This window comes from Brassica napus, chromosome C2 (assembly GCF_020379485.1).
Source record: "Brassica napus cultivar Da-Ae chromosome C2, Da-Ae, whole genome shotgun sequence".
NCBI classification, from domain to species: Eukaryota; Viridiplantae; Streptophyta; class Magnoliopsida; order Brassicales; family Brassicaceae; genus Brassica; species Brassica napus.
In genome coordinates, this window is record NC_063445.1 from 41,044,629 (window position 1) to 41,068,230 (window position 23,602).

The following is a 23,602-nucleotide window of genomic DNA, read 5'->3' on the forward strand; positions in this document are numbered from 1 at the left end:
CTTTTTATTTAGAGTCTGTCATACTCATTCTGCAATTTTAATCATTTATTTAATCAAAAACATTTATATGATTTGGTGATTCATTTGTTCTTTGAACAACTTGATTGTGAGGACTGAAAACCCAAAACAGTCAACAAACTTTCTAGTTGACTGGTGTGTCAAATCCAGAACTTGAAAGAGGCGTATCTGAGGCCATTCCGCAGCTTCAGTGTTTCCATTCAATCCATCTAACCTATCCACCAAACCTGTTTGGAGGAAGCTAGTTAGATGGCCGATCATCTATCAACCATAATCATCCATCAAACTATCAATCATCATGCTCCAGTTAGATCCAACCAAAATTTGAGTGAAAATTCTTGAGAAAAAGTCATCAAGTGGTGGCAGAGCAACCATTCTGTACATCTACAAGTTCTGGGTTATTATTCAATCTCTAATCTATCAAAGTCTAAAACTTTTTGGGATTTCAAGTTCTTGTCTTTGGGATTTTTTATTTCATCTTCTAAATCTGAGTATATCTATTCTTATCAATCTATTATCTGTCTATCTGTTTGCAAGTAAACAAATCAGATATATAAAAAAGAAAGAAAAATCGAAAATATCCCAGAAGAAATCGGATTCAATATAGGAAAATCGAACTGAGGTTTGGTAAAGAGAGTTATTCTTTATATACAATCTTTGAATTCAATAACTGCTTCTCCGCGCTTGGTTTCTTGATCCTTCTTCCGAAGTTGGACTCTGCAACTGATGTCTAACATGAAGGGGCAGATATTAGTATAGATAGTGATTATCAATAACTAGTTAATAAATTAATATCATGTATAAATCTAGTCTTATCTTTAGATAACATCTTAACAAACCTAACAACATGTTGTATAACACAACTCTAGTGATCAATGAAAATCATTACTGGACAATATTTCTACATCAAGTTACCTTTAGGCTGCAAGGAAGTGTAATTTTGGTCGAATTTCCACTCCTCACCCTTTGAAGATATTGTCAAATCTATTTCTCTGTGGATTCAGTTTGGGAGAGGACACTAGTTATGGTTTTTCACCCTCACGTACTGGAATCAAAGCTAGCCGACGGCACAGTTATGCATTGTAGCTGATTTCCTTGGTCTAGGGAAATTAGCAAATGCATAATTATTGTTCCTTGTAATATCTATCCACCAAAAAGGGGCATAGTACCAGAATTTATGTTTTGGCATTTCTAATAGATGGTCAAAATCATCCGAAGAAAAGTCTTAAAATATTATTTTTCAACTACTGGCAGAAGAGCTGAAAGATTTGTTATCAAACGGCATTCAAGCATTTGTTATTTAAACCAAGTAAACTTACTTATTGTGAGCTTTGTTTATGAACACGATAATAGCTAGTTAAATGTTCATGGTATTTGGAATGTATTAACGAGTTTTATTTTTCCATAGACTAAAATCTAGAGATAGAGTCCCATGTGCACCTTATTAGTAATCGAGCACAAACACTCTTATATGTTTGATCGGGAAACGGTACTAAACGAGGGAACGTTCGGTTTTAAATGTGGATTAAGCAAAGACGTCTTATTGATGGTCGGAAAAGCGTTTCGTCGGTTACAAGGAAAGAAAATGTGTAAAGGAAAGGGTGCAGGAGCTCGAAGAGCTTTACCGGAAAGATACAACACGGCAAGATAATAAAGGTAAAACCCTAATCTAGCCGCCAAGTATATGTGAATGATTTTTGATTCGATTTTAAGCAATTTGATCGAATCCCGGTTGACCCGGCTTCTGTTTGGTCGAACCCGGTTTTTATTCTGACCGTTGGTTTGATCCGAGTCGGACCCGGTTATTTGCGGTGAGTCGAAGCGACGCGTCGGTTTCTTGGGTGGCTAGGCACTTTTCGAGGCCCAAGTAGGCCCACGTAGGCTCAATGATGACGCCTCGGGGAAACGCCCCGCTCCTCCCCTATAAATACTTGTCTACTTCTCGTTTCCTCCATCCTTCTCCGCGTTATTCAGGTACTTTCTCTCTTTTCAACTCTTCTTCTCTCTCTAGGTTGTTGTTGTAGAATATATAGCGTTATGTCGTCTGGTGGAAGGTTATCTCGTAAACAGAAAGGGAAAGAGGTTGCGACTACACCTAGCCTGCGAGAGACACGAGCGGGGTTCCGCTCGACGAGTTCGAACGAATCCATCATGAAGCGATGATGGACACTAGGAGTTTGGAGCTGTCTCAGCAAATTTTGGTTCCCGAGTCGGCGCGCTTACACATACAAGAAATAGGAGACGCTACGTCTGAGCCGCAGATCTGCGAAAGACACGGTTAGGGCGGTGCGAGAGATGAAGTTCCTCTCGTCAATTATGTACCGACGTGTTACTACCCTGGAGAAATCTTCGAGGAACTCCCGGCTGTAGCTTCCGAGTTCATGCGCTCCCCAGATGTGAGTGGTCAGGCTTGGGAGAACGTTATCGAGACGCGGTTGACTCCTGATAGCGTAAAGAAGCTCTTGAGGGAACGTCGCGGACTGAAGGTGACCTTCCTGATCCCTTCGAAAAGCCAGAGGCCTTGGTCGCCGCCGGTCGGGTTCCAATGCGTCTATGAATCCTACTTTCAAGATGACACGAAGCCCTGGTTCCCGATTCCTCGACTAGTTACGTCGTATGTGAGGCATCGAGGTGCAGCGATAAGCAGTTCCTGAATGGCTCGTGGCATATCGTGGTTGCCTTAATGGTTATGACCGCCAAGATCAATGTCTCTCTCAGTGTCTGTGCTTTCGAGGAGTTGACGTTTATTAGCTCATTAGACGAAGGCCTTCTGTCGATAAAGATGCGACCAAGCTACAATGTGGTAGGGGACACCCTAATAAGACGTTCAATTGGCAGAGGTCTTATTTTTATGTTAAGTCCAACGATTCCGCCTTCGAGGATCCTCCGGATGACGACTACCGTGTGTTGTGGAACACTTTACTCAGTAGAATACCTTCGTTAACTCGCGTCGTTTCTTCGCGTACTAACTATCTTTATTCTCATTGTTTTTTCCTTTGGCAGCTGATCACCCGACTTCCCGCGAGTATCCGGAGGAATTCCTGTCGAGTGCTCGTGCTGTTGCGAGACTCGATCAAGAGCATTGGGGGAACATTTCTTGGGAGAGGGTTCGCCGTTGCATCGATCGTATTTCCAGGAGTAAGTCCGTTTTTATTCCTCGCCCTGCTGCGACTCTTCGCTTCCATCTTCGCATATAAGTCTTTTTGTTCATGTTATTTGAGGGGATTGGAATTCATGTTATGTTCATGTTATCTTCCTGCGGCTAACACGGTCAAGAGACGGATATCGCTGTTCACCAAAGAAGAGCAAAAGAGGATCAACGAAGCAAGGAGAATGAAGGGCCTTCCTGATTTAAGCGCTATAATGGCGGCTCAGCTGGGTATGCCGAGCGTCGAACCATCGAGACCTCCTAACGAGGTGGTGGCTACTGATATAACTAACGCGGCTCTTCAGCGTCAGGCTCCTTCGCCCGACGCCTCTGCCGCCGCCTCTAGCGCCTCTAAGAAGAAGAAGAGCAGAAAGAGATCTTGCGACGACACTTCCGCTGGTAAGGATCACGAGAAACTCCCCGAGGGGACTGGTCCTTCTGACCGGACCGAGACTGCTGAGCCGTCCAAGAAGAAAAGGAAAAAGAAGCAGTCGAGCAATCGACAGTCTCTTCCGGAGGAGAATGCTGGGATCCGAGGTACCGAGGTTACTGGTTCCGCTGCTCAAGCTGGCTCGACTACCGAGCCACCTCCCAATTTGGCTCTAATAGATGGATCCGGGGATGCTTCTCCCGAAGTTTCGCTTCAGAAGAAGAAGAAGTCGAAGCGAACGAGCGAGCAGGGAACGACTAGTCGCCAGGTTCCTTCTGCTGCTGCCCCAAGTGTTGCTAGGGCTCCTGCTCCATCAATGCCCAGGGCGTTGGTTCCCATTACGTCGACTGGTGGTGCTCCGGCCGTTAGAAAGACTCCGAGGGTTGAGTTTCCCGACCGCGTCTCGTTCGAGTACGACGGACCGACTCCCCTTATCTATGCTCCGAATAGATGCGCGGAACTGGCCAGTCAGATAAAATGCGGACTGAAGCCTCTCCCGCCCGTTGCTGACTTGATCTTTAAAGACGAGTACGTTGATGCCGCTCGTACCAAATTGCTGGTAAGATTTTCCTTCGACCCTTTCGTCTTTTCCATGTGTATTGTATATATATTTTATTAGCTTAAGTGTTTTTGGTTTCGTGTCTCGTAGTGTGACGGAGTCTCGAACTTCGTTATTGAGAAGTACGACATGGTGCTAAAGGAAGCGCTTTCGGAGTCGGAGAGACTGAAGAGGTCGGTGGCAGCCAAAGGTAGGCTCCTTCGTCAAAAGAGGGCGGAATGGCAAGAAGAGTACGAGATGATGGCCGAAAAGAGGGATCGAGCAGTTGCTCGGAGAAAGGCTCAGAAGGAGCGAGCTGACGCAGCTGAGGCTGAGCTTTCCATCGCTCATTCTACTATCGAGGCTATGGAGCTGCGAAAAGCCAATCTCATGGAGGAAATGGGAGTCAAGGGCGCAGAGCATAAGAAGGAGTTGGATCGACTCAGGGACTTGCGTGTCTACGAGGTTACAAAGGAAAGGGTGAGGGTCGAAACAGAGATGATCGCGAAGTCTAACAAGAACTTCGGAAATCTGCGCGACTGGTGGGCTTGTTGCGGGCCATTCGACAAAGCACGGCTGTTCCAGAGTCAGGCATTCGGAACAAAGAAGTGCCTTGAAGCTTTGAAAGCTAGTGGTCGCGACATTCCTCAAGAAACCATTGACATGTTTGCTGCCCAAGAGAAGCAGTTTGAGGAGGAAGTTTCGAAGCTTAACCCTGGCGAGATCCCCGAAGATGATTTTGGTCCTATCTCCACTCAAGCTCGACTCGCCGTTTGTCGACATGCGAGCCTTCGTGGGCCTTGACCCGCACGGAACCAATGCACACCTGGTCGATCCGAGGACCGCTGCTCCTCTCCGAAGTCCTACAAATCGTCTCGAACTCCGGTCGTTCCTTCTCGTTCCTCGGGGAACGGTACCCCAGAAAGCAACGTTCCGGCCCCTGTTGTTCAAACTGTCGACGATGGAGCGATCTCGACGCAAGACCAGGCTCGGACCACCGTCTTTGAGATCTCTGAGTCCTCGGCTGCCGACCAAGAGGATGGTCCGGATGGGGAATCGGACAAGGATGAGGATGACGAAGGGGTCGACAAGGGCTAAGGTGAAGAGATCGACGACTCCCAGGCCAACCCTCCAGAGAACCCACCTGAGGTTCGCGAGAGCGAGACGACCCCTCGTATTGAAAATGAAGGTGCGGATTAGTTGACGAACCCGGCCCCCCCAGGACCATCTGTCGATGACGAAGACGCTGCGCGGGAGCAGGCTAAAGATGCTGAGGAATGACTTTGTCGTCCCCTTCGAACGTAAACTCTCTTCTTTTTTCTGTATTTTGACTTGATCCGGAGAGGTCTTTTGTTGTTTGCTTTGGACTTCATCTATCTTTTCTCTTCGAAGAAGACTTTAGGAATTCCGTTTTATTCACCTGATTTTCTTAGATTTCGAATACTCAACAAACCGTAGAATTGCCATCTGAGTTTGAGTTTTCGAAGGATCATAAGAGAGTTCAGACTTTGTATTGATTTCAAGGAGCTTCGTAAATATTGGTCGCGAGAACGAATATTTAGAGCATGCGATCAACGCTGCACCTAGTCAATGATATTATCGTATTTGACGTGGTCTCATGTAGATCCCAGATTTAGTGGGCTTGCGACCGTATGTCGCCGAGCCATTAGTCATTAAGTTCTTTCGCTCGTTGGTGCCACTATCTGTGCGCTGACTAGACGTGGGCCAAAGGCGGGCAACTTGGGACTAGGAAATTTTTTTAAATGCCAACGGTTCCAGGCCCGATTTCAAAGTGATCCTAGGCATTCGATCGGCTAAATCTTACTTAGTAAATCATGAAATGGATGGGAGTCGTCATTTCGGGCATATCAGCTAATGCTGTGATACGACAAAGTCCCTACGAGCGTGTGTCTGATCAGGACATACTCGATGGGGGGATGCGAGTGGCGGTACGTTTAATCGAGAGACCGGGATGAGCTCGTGTAAGCATTGCATGAGCGGTGTGAACTTCTCGACGGAGGAGAGTTTATTTTTTGTTACAGCTGAACCTGTTAAGGCTGCCTACGTACCCCTTTGTGGAGGATCAAGCCGTTCGTAGTTCTTTGGTTTTCGAGTAAAAGTGGCTGCGGGGAGCATCTACTCGGTTTTTTTTTTTTTTTTAACGCGAGTTAATGTGACTGGAAGTCATTCGCTCGCTTTGGATATTAGTTTAGTTGTGGAAACGTCGAAGGTGCTTCGAGTTCAAAGCTCGAGGCACTGCTTCGCATGCTGATGTTTCGAGATGATAGACTCCGGGCTTGACTATCTCGGTGATCTTGTATGGTCCTTCCCAATTGGCTCCGAGTTTTCCAGCCTTCCATTCCTTAGTGCTTTCGAACACCTTCCGGAGAACGAGGTTGCCTAGTTTGAGAGGACGAGACTTGACTTTCTTGTTGTAGTAACTCTCGATCTGATGATGATAGTTATGAATGCGACGTAGCGCTTGGTCGTGTTTCTCTTCGATGTCGTCTAGAGCGTCGTGGAGCATAGCATGGTTAAGTTCGACATTCTGCAGCATCTTGGAACGGGGTAAGCTCCTACGTTTACTTCGGCGGGTGCCATTGCTTCAATTCCATAGGCCATTGAGAAAGGGGAGGCTTTCGTTGCTCCACGCGGAGTTTTCCTATGAGACCACAGGACTCCGTCTAGTTCATCGGCCCAGCAACCCTTCTTCAAGTCGAGTCGCTTCTTAAGGCCGTCGATGATTGTTTTGTTAGTAGACTCAGCTTGACCGTTACTCTGCAGGTTTCTCGGTGTTGACATATTGAGACGGATTCTCCACCTGTAGCAGAATTCTCTGAAGTTATGCGAGATAAACTGGGACCCTTTGTCAGTGATTATCTCGTAGGGGAGCCCGTGCCTGCAGATGATGTTTTTCCAGACGAACTTCTATACCTCCTTATCAGTGATGTTAGCGTAGGCTTTGGCTTCTACCTACTTAGTGAAGTAATCCATTAGGACTAAGATGAATCTCTTATGTCGAGAGCTCGGCATTGGCCCAATAATGTCCATTCCCCATCGCATGAAGTGGTATGGTGCAGTCAAGGTATGGAGCAATTCTGTCGGACTGTGGATGCTTGAAGCGTGTCGCTGGCACTTGTCACATTTCTGGACGTAGGATTCACAATCTACGTTCAAAGTCGGCCAGTAGAAACCGAGATTCTTCACTTTCAATGCGAGAGCCCGTCCCCCATAGTGATTGCATGCTGCTCCTTCATTCATTTCGGCCATGACGAGTCTTGTTTCGTCGCCGGAAATGCATTTAAGGAGTACCTTTGTTGCGGTCCATCGATGGAGTTATCCGTCCATGAAGACGTAATGCGCGCTGCGTCGCTTGAGTCGTCTTGCCTCCCACTTCTCGGTAGGCAATTTGCCATCAGCTAAGTAAGCGATGAACTCTCGTCGCCAATCGTTGAGATGACTTTTTGTTGCGCGAGGTTCTGTTTCATCGATATGCATTGCATCAGTGATGGATGCTGTGATAGCTAGCTGCTCAGTTGTTGCGCTGATGCTTGGTTTCTCTATCTTGTGTATTGGGATCGTTCTCTTCACTTGGTCGTGCAGTTTGCTTCCGAGGGATGCGAGGGTGTCTGCGCATATGTACTCTCCGCGGGGAACCTTCGTGAGTTCAAAGAACTCGAAATCTAGTGTGAGGTCCTTGACGAGCTTTAGGTAAGCGTCCATCCTATCATTCCTGACATCGTAGTCGCCGAGATATTGGCTTACAACGAGTTGGGAATCACAATACGCGCTGACTCGCTTGGCTTTAACTGCTTTAGCGAGACGGAGGCCCGCGATGAGGGACTCGTATTCGGCTTCATTGCTTGACGCGGCGAAGCCAAAGCTGAACGACTGTCGAATTAGCTCGCTTGTAGGTGACTGTAGTTGTACGCCTGCCCCCGAACCGTTGTTCGTAGATGATCCATCTACGTGCAGTATCCAATTTTGGCTTAGTAGGATTAGATCTTGTTCGAGCTCTGGCGTTAACTCGATCAGGAAATCAGCGAGGACCTGCGACTTGGCTGCGGTGCGATCTTGTACACGATGTCATGCTCGCTTAGTTCCATTGCCCACTTAGTTAATCTTCCTGACTGGTTGGTGTTTTGCATCACCGTCCTGAGCGGCTGGTTGGAGAGTATCTCGATCGTATACGATTGGAAGTAAGGTCTGAGTTTTCTCGCCGAGGTAACGACGACGAGAGCCATCTTCTCCAGGGTTGGGTATCGCGTTTCTGGTTCGGTAATGCGCTTGCTGCTGTAAAAAATGGGCTTCTGTTCGCCTCGGTCTTCTCGTTAGAGAACGCTACTGACCACTGAGGAAGTGACGGCGATATATAGGGACAGGGTGTCGCCAGCTTCCGGCTTCGACAGAACCGGAGGCGTTGTGAGATAATGCTTGAGCTGATTGAACGCATCTTCGCACTTTTCGTCCCAAACGAACCTTTTATTCCCTCGCAAGAGTTCATAGAAAGGGAGGCATTTATCTGTAGATCTCGAGATTAACCTGTTGAGGGCCGCAATCCTTCCTGTTAGACGCTGGACTTCTCGACTATTCTTCGGGCTCGGAAGGTCAAGGATCGCCGTTATTTGCTTTGGATTCGCTTCGATGCCTCGCTGGGTGACGATATAACCTAGGAATTCTCCTGATGTGACGCCGAAGGTGCATTTCGCCGGGTTGAGGTTCATTCCATACTTGTTCAGCGTCCTGAAGCAGTCTCGCAAGTGGTCGAGATGGTATTCAGCGCGAAGTGACTAGACCAGCATGTCATCGATGTAAACTTCCATAGTGTCGCCAAGTTTTTCATCGAACATTCGATTGACCAGATGCTGGTAGGTCGCTCCTGCGTTCTTCAGGCCGAAAGGCATGACTTTGTAGCAATACGTCCCCCTATCCGTTATGAAGGCTGTCTTCTCGTGATCATCGGTGTGCATCATGATTTGGTTGTACCCCGAGAAGGCGTCCATGAAGGTTAAGAGTTCATTGCCGGCTGTCGACTCTACCAGGCGATCGATGTGAGGGAGAGGGTAGCTGTCTTTCGGGAAAGCTTTGTTTAGATCGGTGAAGTCGACACAGATGCGTCACTTTCCATTCTTTTTCTTTACTACCACAGGATTTGCCAGCCACTCTGGGTACCATACCTCGGTGATGAAACCTGCGTCGAGCATTCTATCGACCTCCTCATTCACGGCTTTAGACCGTTCAGGTCCAAGCTTCCGTCTTTTCTGTCGGATAGGCTTTAACGTCGGCTCAACGTTCAATTCGTGAGATGTTACTGCGGGGTCTATTCCCTTCATATCAGAAATTGTCCATGCGAAAGTCGAAGCGTTTACTTTGAGGAAAGAGATGATCTGTGATTCCATCTCGTCAGAGAGAAAGGCGCCGACACGCACGGCCTTCGACGGGTCGGCTTCATCAATGGGGACTTCACGAATATCCTCCTTCTTAGGATTGATCTTATGGATTGGTTTGGCGACCGAGTTGACGATAGAAACTGACTATTGTAGCTTGACTGCGGCGATAAGTAGCTCCCTCGCAGCCCGTTGATCTCCACGGATCGTCTGTGTTATTCAGTCCTTCCCAGGAAATTTGATACACTGGTGATAAGTCGAGGGAATGGCCTTCATTGAGTGCAACCATGGGGTGCCGAGGATAGCGTTGTAAGGCGCTTTTGCTACAATGACGGAGAACTTAACGGTTCGGGTTACGTCCCCTGCGTAAACTGGGAGACGTATTTTCCAGATCATTTTCTCCGAGGAACCATTGAACCCAGTGAGAGTGCGTGAAGAGGGATTCATGTCACGTAAGTCGATTCCCATTTTGTCGAGCATATCCCCAAAGATAAGGTCGACCGAGATGCCAGTGTCGATGAGGACCTTTGTGACCTAGCGTTCGCCAATCCCAATATCAACGAGGAGTGGATCATTATGCGGCATGCTGATGCCGCGAGTGTCGGCCGCTGAAAAAGAGATCAGATGGTCAACCTTGACTTGTGAGGGCCATTTCTGCGTGGTGACGGCTTGTCGTCGGTAATCCTTTACGGCTCGTACTGAGTCTCCGCAGGGAGGTGAGCCGCCCATTATTACGTTGAGGTGCGGGGTATGCGTAGCCTTCATCAACTCCAGTTGTGCCTGCATGTCGCCGATAGTATTTTCTGCTTGAGGAACCAAGCTGGGGCCTCGTTTTGCCTTCTCGAGACATCGTCGTAAGTCGCGTTTTTTGGACTGACTAAGCTTGACTCGTAGATCTTCAGCTCTAGAATTGATCTGCTCGCGTAGATCTGTGGTTTGAGGTTGGAGGCTCGGAACATCTACCGTGCGGGCGACCTTTCTCGCTTTGGACTTATTGAGGGTCGTCCTAAGATCCGTCTTGCTTGCTGATACTATTGTGGCCTTTCGCTTTAGCAAGACGTGTAGATCTTCAGAGTTCGCTGTTGGAAGGTGAGGTTGCTCTGTTCTTCTTCCCAATTTATCGTGTAAATCAGGTGCTATCGGCGGGATTTCGTTATCCGATGAGTCGTCTGATCGAGAGAGAATTACTTCCACTCGTCGTCGGTTCTTCGGTCGTTCCTCATCAATCGACTCATCCTCAAGATTGAGGCTGTTCACTGGAGCTTTCTCGAGGCTAGCTCGGTTTTCGTTTTGAGGAGCCCTGGCTTGAGACTTCTGAGTTTTCTTCTCTTTGTTTTTGCTCCAGCTTTTATTGTTTTTTGGCTTCTGCGGGGGAGATTCTATCTCGATTTTGCCACTTTCGATCGACTTGAGGAAATGTCCGTAAAGAACTTTGCAATCATTCGTGTCGTGCGACTTGACCTTGTGATACGAACACCACTTGTTAGGCTTGGCAGTGTTCGAGCTCGTTGGTTCGGAGGAACTGGATGTCTTCTGCGCGGTGTCTCGATCCCAATGTTTCCATCCTTTCTCTCGCACGACAACTGCGGAGCCTGAGGGCTCTTCCTCGTCCACTACATTCATGTAACCCCTCTTCTGGTTGGGTTTTCCGCCCGTAGAATGCTGTCGAGGTTCCTGACGGGTGTCATTTGTTCGGGCGGGTGTTTGTTTTCCCGCCGCTTCTTTCGACGCCTTCACCCTGGTGTCTTCTTCCATACGGATGAAGTTGATGGATTGAGCGATAGCGTCTGGCACGGATCTCGTCGGGTGCCGGTAGAGGTCGGCTCGAAACGGTGATTTAACATGGAGGGTGTTCATCAATGATTCCACAGCTATGTGGTCTGGTACGTCGACCTTCGAGACAACAGATTTAAACTTCTCCATGAAATCCCTGAGGCTTTGCCCATTTGCGTGATTGAGGTTTCAGAGATACGTGGCGGTGGCTTCATGGCGAGTAAACATGATATAGTTCTTGAGGAAAGCCGTCGAGAGGTCGTGAAAGCTGTTGACGGAGTTCTCTTGGAGACCGGTGAACCAGTTGAGAGCAGGTCCTTCTAGGGTTTCGACGAAAAACTGGCAAAAGCCGGCGTCTTTCTCTTCGTCGGAGAGGTTTGCACGTCGCATCGCAATATTGAAGGACGTGACGTGGGCAGAGGGGTCAAAAACACCATCGAAGGTCGGAGGACGGAGCTTTTCCATCTTTTGGAGTCGAACCCCCGTTATTTTTTCTGTGAACGGCGTCCGGAGATATTCTGCGAGGACACGCTCGATTTGTGGAGCGGACGTCGTTACATTGTGGATCTTAGAGTTGATATCGAGCACCGATTGTTTTAACGCAGCGAATTCGTTTATGGTCTGGGCGTCGAGACCTCCTGGGGTTTGAGCTGTATCGCCGTCGTTGATATCTTGGTCTTAAGCGTGCGCCGGTGTAGCGCCGGTCGCTCGATCTGTGTTAAACAGATGTTTTTGGTACTGCGCCGTCGAGGCTTCCACGTTCGCAGTGAGAGGGGCTAAAATTTTTGCGAGCGCTGCGATTTGGTCGGTCGCTGCCTTCTGGGATGCGTCCTGCTGTGCAAGGCGCACCATGATAGTTTCTATGGATGCTGGTGGTAACGGCGCCGGAGTCGTAGGAAAAGATGCATGCGTCGTTTCAGGAGCTTCAAGCTCTTCTCCAGAGGAAAAGCCGTCGTTGCTCGTCGCCATCTTGTCGACGTTACTTTGCTAAAGGCCCCACGGTGGGCGCCAACTGTTTGATCGGGAAACGGTACTAAACGAGGGAACGTTCGGTTTTAAATGTGGGTTAAGCAAAGACGTCTTATTGATGGTCGGAAAAGCGTTTCGTCGGTTACAAGGAAATGAAATGCGTAAAGGAAAGGGTGCCGGAGCTCGAAGAGCTTTACCGGAAAGATTCAACACAGCAAGATAATAAAGGTAAAACCCTAATCTAGCCGCCAAGTATGTGTGAATGATTTTTGATCCTCTTTACGTTGCACCCCCCTTCTCCTTATATAATCGACTTGATGCTCTTCCGTGACCTAGCTCGCGTCGCCTTCGTGGGCTTTTAACTCGTTGGGCCGAGAAGCCCACGTTGCTTCGAGGGACCGTTGAGCCAGATACGTTTAGTCGATATACGATCAACTAAAAGCACTCTCGTGTCGCGCCGAGAGATCAGCGCTTCGAGCTGTGGAGCCGAGCTGTCGCTTCACTTTATACGGGCCAGGCCGTCTATTCTTCGGGCCTCGAGGGATGGTCGAATTCATCCTCTACATTATACAATAACTATGCCACAACCGTTTTATTTAAAACACCTAATTTAGTCTATGTACAAGTGAAACTGCGTAAATGAAGCAAAGTCTTCATTGTTGAAGCAGTTTAGGTGCGTATTTTGTTAAGAAAGCGATTGCATCTTTAGAAATTTTTACCTTTGTCCTCTCCTCTCCAAACATAATCATAGACTTTCTTCCATCGTCTTCTTCATCATCTTCCTTGTTCCTAACCGAGATACTGGCGATGGCTTCAGAGATCTCCATGACCATATCAACGATCACTCCCTCCACACCCATCAAATATTGTAAGTAAAGTACCTCCACGGCATTGCTGAAATTATTAAAGATAAATTTATGTAAGAATAAGAAACAGAGGAGAGGAGAGAGGAAGGACAACAAATATGAACTCGAAAGGATGTTATTTGAATTTACTTAAGCTGGCCATATGATATAAGTGAAAGTTTTGAATCCTTGACTCTTTGGACTGCGTTAGGGGTTCTTAGTATGGCCTTAACCTCAGAAACAATCCCTTGCAAGCCGCCTTCTTTGCAAATCTTGATGGCCTCGTCGAATGAGTTTCTTCTCACATCCTTATAGATCTCAGATCCTCCATTTGTTAAGAAGAATACCTAAAAAATATATAAGCATTTCAGCTACATAACCCAGTTTTTTTTTTAAATAAGCACGAGTGTTTCAAACGCCAGTTTCTGGTGGGAAGTAATTAATCAGTGTCATGATGGTACGGATAGGAAAAAGAAACCAAATAAGCAATCTTACGGGATAACTTATTTGCATATTCCTGATGAGTAGAGCTGCATCAGGATGAAAACTAGAGAAAATTATGGGCCGGCTCTCGGCATGCTCATTCACAACCTGTTCATAAACAATTGATAACCAGAAGTTCAATCAAGAACAAATATCAGATGGGTGAAAAATATGTTGTTTACCATTTAACATTTACACCAAAAAAAAAAAAATTTTGGTTAACCTTCAAGATGTTGTCAAGAGTTTGACGTAACTTTTCTTCTCCATACACAGTATTATCGTCGAATTTGAGCTCGATATTGAACCCTACGGAGCGTTTAACTTTCACAAAGGCATCTTGAAGGGTGCACAAAGGATCATCCTTCACGACTTTCCACTCAAAGATTCGTCCGTCTTTTGTCTTCCTGAACATAGGCTTCACATTTGCGCCATCCTTTTGTGGTCCATAAGAGAGAAATTCATGTAAAGGCATTTCGGTTACTCTTTTCTCAGTGATTACTCCCTGAAAAAAAATTGATACCAACTTTGATGATTTCTAATTTTGGTAACCAGAACAATTTTCTACCAGTAAACGATTATCTATGTGGAAAAGAAAGAAAAAACTAACCTTTTCTTGTGTGAACATAAAGATATCATGGAAAATTACAGGGCAACCATCTCTTGTTACCTACAAAAATTGTTACATGCTTTATTTAGGCTGTCAATGCTTTTTTTTTTGTCAACGGCTGTCAATGTTTCAAACGCGAAATTATGCAATTTGTATTTATCTATATTATTAAAACTAAAGTACATTTGAAATTTTTTTAAAAACATAGATAGCAATATAAAAAAAAAGAATATAGTGTTGTTTGGAAACATGTATATAAGTATATTATGCAATTTGCGTTTATCTATTTTAAAAAATGAAAATTGTTTGGAAACATAGATAGCAATAAAAAGAGAGTATAATGTTGTTTGGAAACATGGATAGAAGTATATTAAGAAAAAAAGTAATAGGCTTATGTTATTAACAAAAATAGGAAGTCCATTATATTATATTATATTATAAAAATTTAGTCTGTTTTAAAATATACGAAAATAGCTCAATCCAATTACCTAAGAACATCTTTTGTCTAAAATAATCATAAAACAAAATTTAAACTTTATATACATATTTCAAATCAAAATAATAACTTAAAATTGATTTATATCAAAAATTGATTCAAAAATATACATATATTCAAAAATTGATTTTAACTAAAATATTTTCCAATAACCATTACAAAAATATTTTCAATATATATAATAAAAATACAATACAAAGCTCAATTTCAAACACCAACTTAAATTATGATTTTTATATCACATTAAATTTAAAAATATAATATATGTGATTATTTATGTGATTGTACATATAAAAATACTATTAATTATATGATGCTACATATAAAATACTATTAATTATATGATGACACAATATGATATATAATAGTGACTAAAAAATAAATAGCAACATATTTTTGAAAAAATACATCCAGGCACACGGATTAAAGTCTAGTTATATTTAAAAAAAACTTCACTTCAAAAAATGAACAATATTTATTAAAAATTTAAATAAAAATCCTTTTGCAAACACGTTAATTGCGAATGGAATTTTCCTTCTGTTTTTGTGTTGCTGTTTGTGTTTGGTGTTTACAGTTACAATTTACTAAAAGCAAAATTATTTAACACTAAAACTTGTGGTTTCAATTTCAAAGTTGTACTTTGCATGCAAAAGCAAAAGCAAACATAAAATAAAACCAAATAATTGAAACCGTATCATCGATATGATTGTGGTTTCTTTCTTGATAGGTGAAAAATCAAACCTGGACATCAAATTCAACGAAGTCAATGGGAAAATCTGCAGCAACATTGAAAGAAAGAATAGAATTTTCTTTGATGGATTTCATTTTCTCGTCCGGAGATTGAAGGATGTTCATCCCAAATCCTCGGTGACCCATCACAACAAATTTAGGAAAACCAAATTCATCCTTCTTCTTATCATCTTCAACACCTAAGACCAATCATAAGATATTAGAAACTCAAATAAAGAAATAAAATGAGATTTTCTTAAGAATCAATTTTATATTTAGTACCTGATGAAAACTTGGCAGAAGATACTGACAATGCCATAGTCTCGAGAGCAATGTTTAATGTCTTGCTGAACAAACTTAAAATTTATAGAAACAATGATTGTGAACGAAAGAAGCAGAGGGAATCTCCATAGTGACAAGATCAGAATATTCCATTCGATACAAAAGAAGTGTCTAGAGATCGAATGGAATAATCTTCAGTTTTTTTTCTTACCTCGAAAACAGTTTTTCTTGATTTATTCAGTGAATCTCATTCTCTTTGATTATTTTGATATCTTTTGTTTTGTCTTTTTCTGGACGATTCTATTTGGTTCGCGATTTATAGGACAGATGGAGACCGTTTTATTTAGACGAGTATATATATATACACTTGAATAAAACAATCTTCTTCTTTTTTTGGGAATGTGCTGAGTTAATATTTAGGTTAGAATGGCTGCTAAAAATGAATGGGAACATTTTGGATAAATGGTTCTGATTACCAAAATTAGAACAAAATAAGTGTTTATATTTATTGTTAGAATAAGTGTTTACATTTGTTTTTTTGTATTTTCTGTTATTTCTAAATATGTATATCATTTATAAATATTTTTTTACAAATTTAATTATATATTGCCATTCTGTTGAGAGGGAATTTTGCTCCCATGCATATTATTTTCTGTGTCTACATCTAACTTGTCAAATGAATCAATATTTTTATTATATTATTATTAAACACTAGGGGTATAGCCCCCACGCAAACGCGGAGCCGGATAAGTTATTGATCGTTGTGTAGTTTTGTGTACGGGATTTTTTCGTTTATTTTTTTCCATTTTTGTTTTTCCGTGTTGTATATAATGGTGATGAACATAACATTTGAAAGTCACACGGTTTGATTAAGTTGATATAAGAATGACCGGCGAATTCATATGCATTATTTTCGTAATGATTTGATCGACCATTAGCTTTATTAGCGCTTTCATGTTTAAAAGATAAAGTTTATGAAGTTCTTTAATATTTACTTAGGTAGTTGTTAGTAAATAAAACAAATAGTGTAAGGAACAAAATATAAAATTTGAATTCAAAAAATTAAACAATATATCAAACAATAAATTAAATTATTTATTTATAGAGTCTTACTCGATTTTGTTAAAAATAGTTTATGGTGGACAAAAAAAAATGTTAGAAATAGGTAAACCAAAAAAATACACCACTGACAAATCTTGTATGAGTTAGAACCTGTCGACGTTTCATTAATAATCCAAAATAGAAATAAAATCTCCGAACAGATAAAACATGCAAAGGAAAAAATATCCAAAGTTTATGATGAAAATCAAAGATAATAGCAGTTTTTAAAAATGCATAGAAAAGAAGTTGATGGGCTGATAGGAATATAATAGATATTTTCAATCACTCACGGCAGCGCTTGCGGTTGTTCTGAGCGTCTGAAATCTCTGGAGGATCTGTTGCAGCACATTCCTCATCGACCTTGTCTCCCAAAACAGACGGGCCCGATGATGCTGCTAATCCTACGTCACCTTCACTGCTTGGAAGAATGTTCTCACTGTGCTCCTGAAATACATGAACGTGATGACAAGTAAGATTAGACAACCTTGCCATGGTTCTCTATGATGGTATATTCAGTGATGGTGGAGATAGTGAAGGTACGGTGATTGCTATTAATGGCTTCCATCAATTTGAGAGCTCTCCATGTTTTGGGCTGGATCTTGGCAAGTAGCTATGAATACATCAAACGCTATGTTGCTGGCATGAGATTTGAATCGACCTAGAGAGTCTGCAGCAACATAGACGGTGAGGTTCTTGAGTATATTGAGCTCCACCAAGCCGGACACACTCGTTTTCAACACCTTGTTCCCTATCTCTCTTCTAATTACTGTCATGTCCCTCGATGCAATTCACCGCAATAGGTTTGTTAATGTCGGAAAAGAAGTTATCTGACCAATAAATTTGAAGTTTTTAAGTCTCAAGATGACACTAAGCTAAAAGACATTATTTTAAAATCAAACCAATAACATACAAAAGGAACTCACCAGAGATTCCGATCACATCCATGTCAGGGGAATCATCGCTGAGGAACTTAATAACATTATGCACACCTTTGGTTACCATGTCCATCCCCATTGCACCACACCAGTGTTACAACTGAACCATACATAGCCATTTTTTTTTCTGACAATGTACAGTGAACAGTTTGTAGCCTCGTAAATCTAATTGACATGCATCCACAAAATCATTATTTCATCAGCAAAAGTTTGAATCTTGAGTCGACCAAAACCACAAACATAAAAAAATTTACATCTTGGTGGTACCTGTTGAAAATGACAGCCGACGTTTCGAAGTTATCTGGATTCTCCTAGGAAGGCTTAAGTTCCATAGCACGTTGTCACGACAAAAACCGGACAATAGGCGCTCTAGTTGTACTGTCCTTCAGCTCCGCCTCAGACGTACCCAGCCTTGCAGCCTCTGTTAGTCCTAGCAACCAAATAACTTTCCGTTATAGCCTATCAGAATAGAGTTTACATCATATTAGTTAATCGGACAACTTCAAAGCGATCAATCAACTTTCACGATCGACCCTCTATCGTAGCGATGGATGGTAGTGATTCACACGAACTGGGATAGAACCGTGGATCTCGGAATTCTTCCCAGAGAAACATACGCTTAAAGTATTAAAACTGATAGCTTGGATATTGATTAAACAAATATGGTATATAGTATTACATAGAAAGTCAAATTGTCAATACCTTTTCCTGGGTACTATGTTCTAGGCGGAGAAAGGTGGCGGGGACAACGACCGATTAAGCAACAACAACACTGGAGGCTGACATCTTCGAATGTTGGCTAAAAGCTGCGACAGTTCAATTTAGGATTAATTTAATAAGAGATATGGGTCTCAAGGTTTGTTTGAGGAATTATATATACTGAGACGGATCGTTTCTGAGGTGAAACGGTACCATAACTGATCGTTGGAGATATAGAGAGGTGAAGAAGAAAAGTTTCAGAATTTTTTTGATAAGCTAAAAGGGTAACGCTTCGGTTTATCGGTGGAGACAAAGTACTATAAAAATCCTAGATACATACAAAAGAGATTTAACCCACTTATAAGTTTTATTGGGCCAAAATGCGGATTTTAGTAAATAGGTTTCGATGATCAAAGTTAAACGTGAGTATTAAAACATTACAGTTATGTGTGGGATCCACTATAAGAAATCCTTCATAAATATATATATTTTTCGGTAATCAATGTACAAAGTATCATTTAGTTTAGTGGTATAAATGTTGGTGTTTATATCATAGTAATCCGGGTTCGAGCCACATATTTGATATTTTTTCACAGTTTTTAAAAGTAGGGTCCACTTACCTGCTGACGTGTCGCATCAGGAGTGATGAAACTGGCTCATTATAATATAGATTGATATATTTATGCACTAAATATTGGTGTATTTATGTACAGTACAAATACATAAAGCATATCTTTAATGGCTTGTTTAAAACAAGATAACGTATAACATTTTTATCCAAAATGTTCCCATACATTTGTTTTACTATTTGGTATTGAAAAATGAAAATTAGTTTTAAGTAAATGATAATTGTTAGAATGACTGATAAAAATAGTAAAACAAATGTATGGGAACATTTTGGATAAAAATGTTATACATTATCTTGTTTTAAACAAGCCATTAAAGATATGCTTTATGTATTTTTACTGTACATAAACACACCAATATTTGGTGCATATATATATATATCAATGTTTAATAATAATATAATAAAAATATGGATTCATTTGACAAGTTAGATGTAGACACAGAAAATAATATAGTATGGGAGCAAAATTCCCACTCAACAGAATGGAAATATATAATTAAATTGGTAAAAAAATATTTTATAAATGAGATACATGTAGGCCTGAGACGAATCGGATATCCGGGCAATTTTAAGGTATCCGGATCCGGATCCTTATCCGGCTGATCCATAATTTTACTATCCTTATCCGGATCCGGGGTTCTCGGATATCCGGGTGTCGGATATCCTCCTAAAAATTGTAATATCCGGCGGATATCCGGATCCGGATTTGGATCCTTAAAATAAATAAAAAATAATATTAATATATATATTTAAAATATTAACAATAATTTAAAATATATATATATATAACATCTTTAATTATTTCTATGTATAATATTACAAAATTTACATAAAATGTATATATATTATTATAAAAATGAAAATATATTAAATAAAATTAATTTTTATATATAGATATTACTATTTTTGAAATATTTATTAATAAAACTTACGGATCCGGATATCCGGACTTAAAAATTAAGATATCCGGATCCGGATCCGGCTTTGACGGATCCAACATTTTACTATCCGGATCCGGATTCGGCCCCTCCGGATATCCGGATTTTCAGATCGGATCCGGATCGAATGGAACATTAAAACGCTCTTCACTTTGGGCTTGTCCCGAATCAGTTATATTTCTTCTGATGGAACCCAAAGACTTAGAAACACTTTTACTGCAATTTTCTTTTCATATCCCTTACTCACAATACATCAATGTCTATAAATATAGAAGAAGACAAAGTAACTACCCATTACTATCACACATCACTAGTGGAAGACAATTCCATTAACTTAGGAACAATTATAATATCACGTCTTCTTACTCCAAACCATTGGTTTACTTTGGTTAACCATTTGACTCTCATCAACTTCTTGGCCACTTAGTCGATAAGGATTTTTTTTTTTGCTTTAAATTAAGCTTTGGCCTATCATCGACCAACCCAGCTAGTAATGGTTGCTAGCAACTCAATCGGCTACTCCATAGCTGGCTACGATCCGCTCTAAAACTTTGAATGGACTATCTACATTGGCATGAGTTTGGACATTTTTCATTTGGAAATCGTTTTACCTTAGGTGAATCCACACCATATCCCATTGTTCAAGGATCAACTCATTCCTTCCTTATTATTCCTTCCTTCCTTTTTTAGACTTCTTTCATGGGTTTGATATTAGCCATGTAATGCATGTATATCTATCAAAAATCTGATGTGGTCTGCAATTGACCGTTCTAAATTTGTTAAGATGATGTTTACGCCCGCAGAGTGGCAAGCTTTCTAATCTCATCTATGATGAATTTCAATGATATAAAAGTTCAATTCTAGTTTTATCTTCCAACATGTTCGACGTCAACAATGAATGCATTGGTTATTTGGTTATTTTCATGTTCCTATACATTAGAACTGAATCCATTCGAATCCGAGAAAACCTGACTCGAACCCAACTTAAAAATTTGTAATATACCCTAACGAAGTTTAATTTCAAAATCGAAAAATCTGATATCCGAAAGAACCGATTCCTATCAAAACGAATATCTGAATAGCCGTGCCTAACCTTAACCACAAACACATCTGGTCCAAGACAGGTCACTAGTTTATTTAAAATGTTCGATGTGACATTTGACGCGTTCATGTGGATGATGGGAAAGAGGGCGTTAGAGATTTTTGATTGGTGGTATGAGTAACGAGATAAAGTCGCCTATCAGTAAAGCAACAGTGAAGAGGTGGCACAAGGAAGACCCACATGGCTAAAAACACTTTGAGATGATGAATTGTTTCTTCCTTGCTATTTGTTTCTTAATAAGTAGTTGAATCTAAATCATGAATTGCATCTTCTTACCCTTCCCTGAAAGTTTCATTCATAAAAAACTTACCCCTATTCCAAAAACCCCTCCTACGGATTCCTCTAACTCAATGAATGAAGGGAGGAGTATGAGGAAGGCCGGCTTAGACATCTCAATTAGGGCCGAAGCCCGCAGTCCGAACCCACCTAACCCTAAAAATTACAGGGCTTTGACTTAGTTTTATAAACCTTAAAAAAATTGGGTCTTTCGGGCTAAGCCCATTTGGACTTTTGGTATTTTGGGCCTAAGCCCGTTTGGGCGAGGATCGGCCCGAAAACCTGAAATTTTATATTTTAGCTCAAAACTATTATTAGTATTGACATATTATTTTAATATTTTTATACAAACTCTAATAAAGCAAATATAAAAGTTGTTAATGCACTTTATTGTTTCATCATTACAAGTATTACATTTTAAATTTTGCAAATGTACCTTCTTCTTTCATGTACAACATATTTTTTTTATTTCAAAATACAAAGTATGAAACATTTGACCATGTTTATCATAAATTTTGTTATCTTATATGTTTAGTTTTAATTGATATTTGATTATTTAAATCTTATTAAATTTGGTTTGTGTATAATGTGTTTTTTAAGCATATGAATAAATAAAACATTTGTGATAAAGAAGAAAATTTTAAGCTCACTTTATATATTTTTTTAAAAAAATGAAACTCTTTTTTCTGAAAATTCACATGTATTAAAACGATGGAAGTGACAATGACAAATTATTTTTCGAAAAGCCCACAAAAGCCCGAAAAGCCCTATAGTTCTATAAAGGCCGGACCGGACTTTGAATTCTAAGCCCAAAATATTTTCGGACCGAGCGGGCGCAAATATTTACGGACTTAGCGGGTTTGGGCCGGCTCGGGCCGGGCCAGCCCGAATTGAAACAAGAATGGATTTCTAATTTTCTATTTGTGATGTTTAATGAGAATCAAAAGATTGCTTCGACAAAACAATATTATTTGTTTATTATTATTATCTTAATTACATCAAGAATAATATTTTTCTGGAAAAAATATATTATGTTTCAAAATATAATTTAAATATTTTTTTTTAGATTTCAGGTATGAAAACATAATTTTTTGATTTTTTTATTTGGTTTAACAATTTTCGTTTATATTTTTGGATTTAGTTAAGTTTTAATATAATCTAAACTTATATAGTAATATAATTTGAATTTTATATTATACAAATTTGTTTATATTATATGGTATTTTATTATATTTATTTAATGTATAAATTTAATAAATTTAGTTTTCTTTACTTCGTTTAATATATTAAAGTGATAAAATCAACTAATTAACTTATTAATTTTACAAAATCCAGATTAAATTTGTATTTATTGAATATAGTTAGTATTAATTTTTAAATTTAAATTTATGAATTATAATATTTTTATTTTTTAGATAAAATAAATTTGGATGATAAAAAGAATATTAATCAAGTCAATTACTTGACTAACAATCACTCATCAAACATATTTATGGTTATTATACAAGAATAAATTATCTTGGGTTGTATTATCATATTTTAAACTCATCTATAAGTTATTTTAATTTTAGAATATATATTCTAAGACTCCCAAATAATGATCTAACTAGAATTTGACTCGCACGTTCGTGCGGATATATTTTTATTTTATAAATGTATATATTTAACATTATTGTAAACATTTTAAACATATATGATTTACATTTGAGTGTTATATATTTTATAACTTTATAAATTAATTGTTTAGTTTTTAATTCAGGATTATTAATATGTAATCATTTGTTTTATACTTTTTACTTTGTTTTAGACACCATCGTCGAATGATAAAAAAACACGCAATGAACCATGCTTGTAATGAAAAACAAAGAGATATCATTAATATCTTTTGAATTATTATTTTTTCTGATATCCTATTTTGTAAATAACGCATGATCTAAAAGTTAGCTATGACTATTATATTTTGTATATAATCATTTTAGATAATATATTGTTATGAATTTCAAATTAATTAAATAATATATAGTTGTAGATATAAAAGTTTAACATATGCTAATACTTTTTGTATAAAATATACATACTTTATGAATTTTGTTGTAAACATAAGGATTTAGAGTCTGTAGTTCTTCTTATTATTCATAACATAAGGTGCCCTTATATATGAGAATTACAAAAAGATAAATGGAAAGATACAAATATGGAAAGTATACAAATACAAGTA

At 40.3% G+C, this 23,602-nt stretch overlaps 1 protein-coding gene across 5 annotated transcripts; it reads right to left on the reverse strand.

The window, feature by feature from the left end:
• Positions 1-471: 471 nt before the first annotated feature.
• On the reverse strand, positions 472-16,034 carry LOC106379192 (glycerophosphodiester phosphodiesterase GDPD3-like). 5 transcript variants are annotated; one of them, XM_048747572.1, is made up of 9 exons: positions 15,706-16,033; positions 15,436-15,623; positions 14,199-14,258; positions 13,815-14,093; positions 13,604-13,699; positions 13,259-13,455; positions 12,983-13,157; positions 934-1,010; positions 681-748 (listed from the first exon to the last, which is right to left on the reverse strand). In XM_048747572.1, exons 1-8 carry the CDS (start codon positions 15,740-15,742, stop codon positions 978-980), a joined length of 1,065 nt encoding a protein of 354 aa, XP_048603529.1. In that variant the 5' UTR covers positions 15,743-16,033; the 3' UTR covers positions 681-748; positions 934-977. The 5 variants fall into 5 exon arrangements, with proteins under 5 accessions (XP_048603528.1, XP_048603529.1, XP_048603530.1 ...); XM_048747571.1 differs by lacking the exon at positions 934-1,010 and having other exon boundaries at positions 472-748; positions 15,706-16,034; XM_048747573.1 differs by lacking the exon at positions 681-748 and having other exon boundaries at positions 982-1,118.
• Between the last annotated feature and the right edge of the window lie 7,568 nt (positions 16,035-23,602).

Bases quoted from the DNA above. Each gene is read 5' to 3' on its own strand.
- LOC106379192 (XM_048747571.1), bottom strand. From the start codon at position 15,742: ATGGCATTGTCAGTATCTTCTGCCAAGTTTTCATCAG. The intron at 13,456-13,603 runs GTAAGATTGCTT...TATATTTTTTAG, and splicing joins ATATGCAAATAAGTTATCCC to GTATTCTTCTTAACAAATGG. The intron at 749-12,982 runs GTAAAAATTTCT...CCTTCATGTTAG, and splicing joins TTGGAGAGGAGAGGACAAAG to ACATCAGTTGCAGAGTCCAA.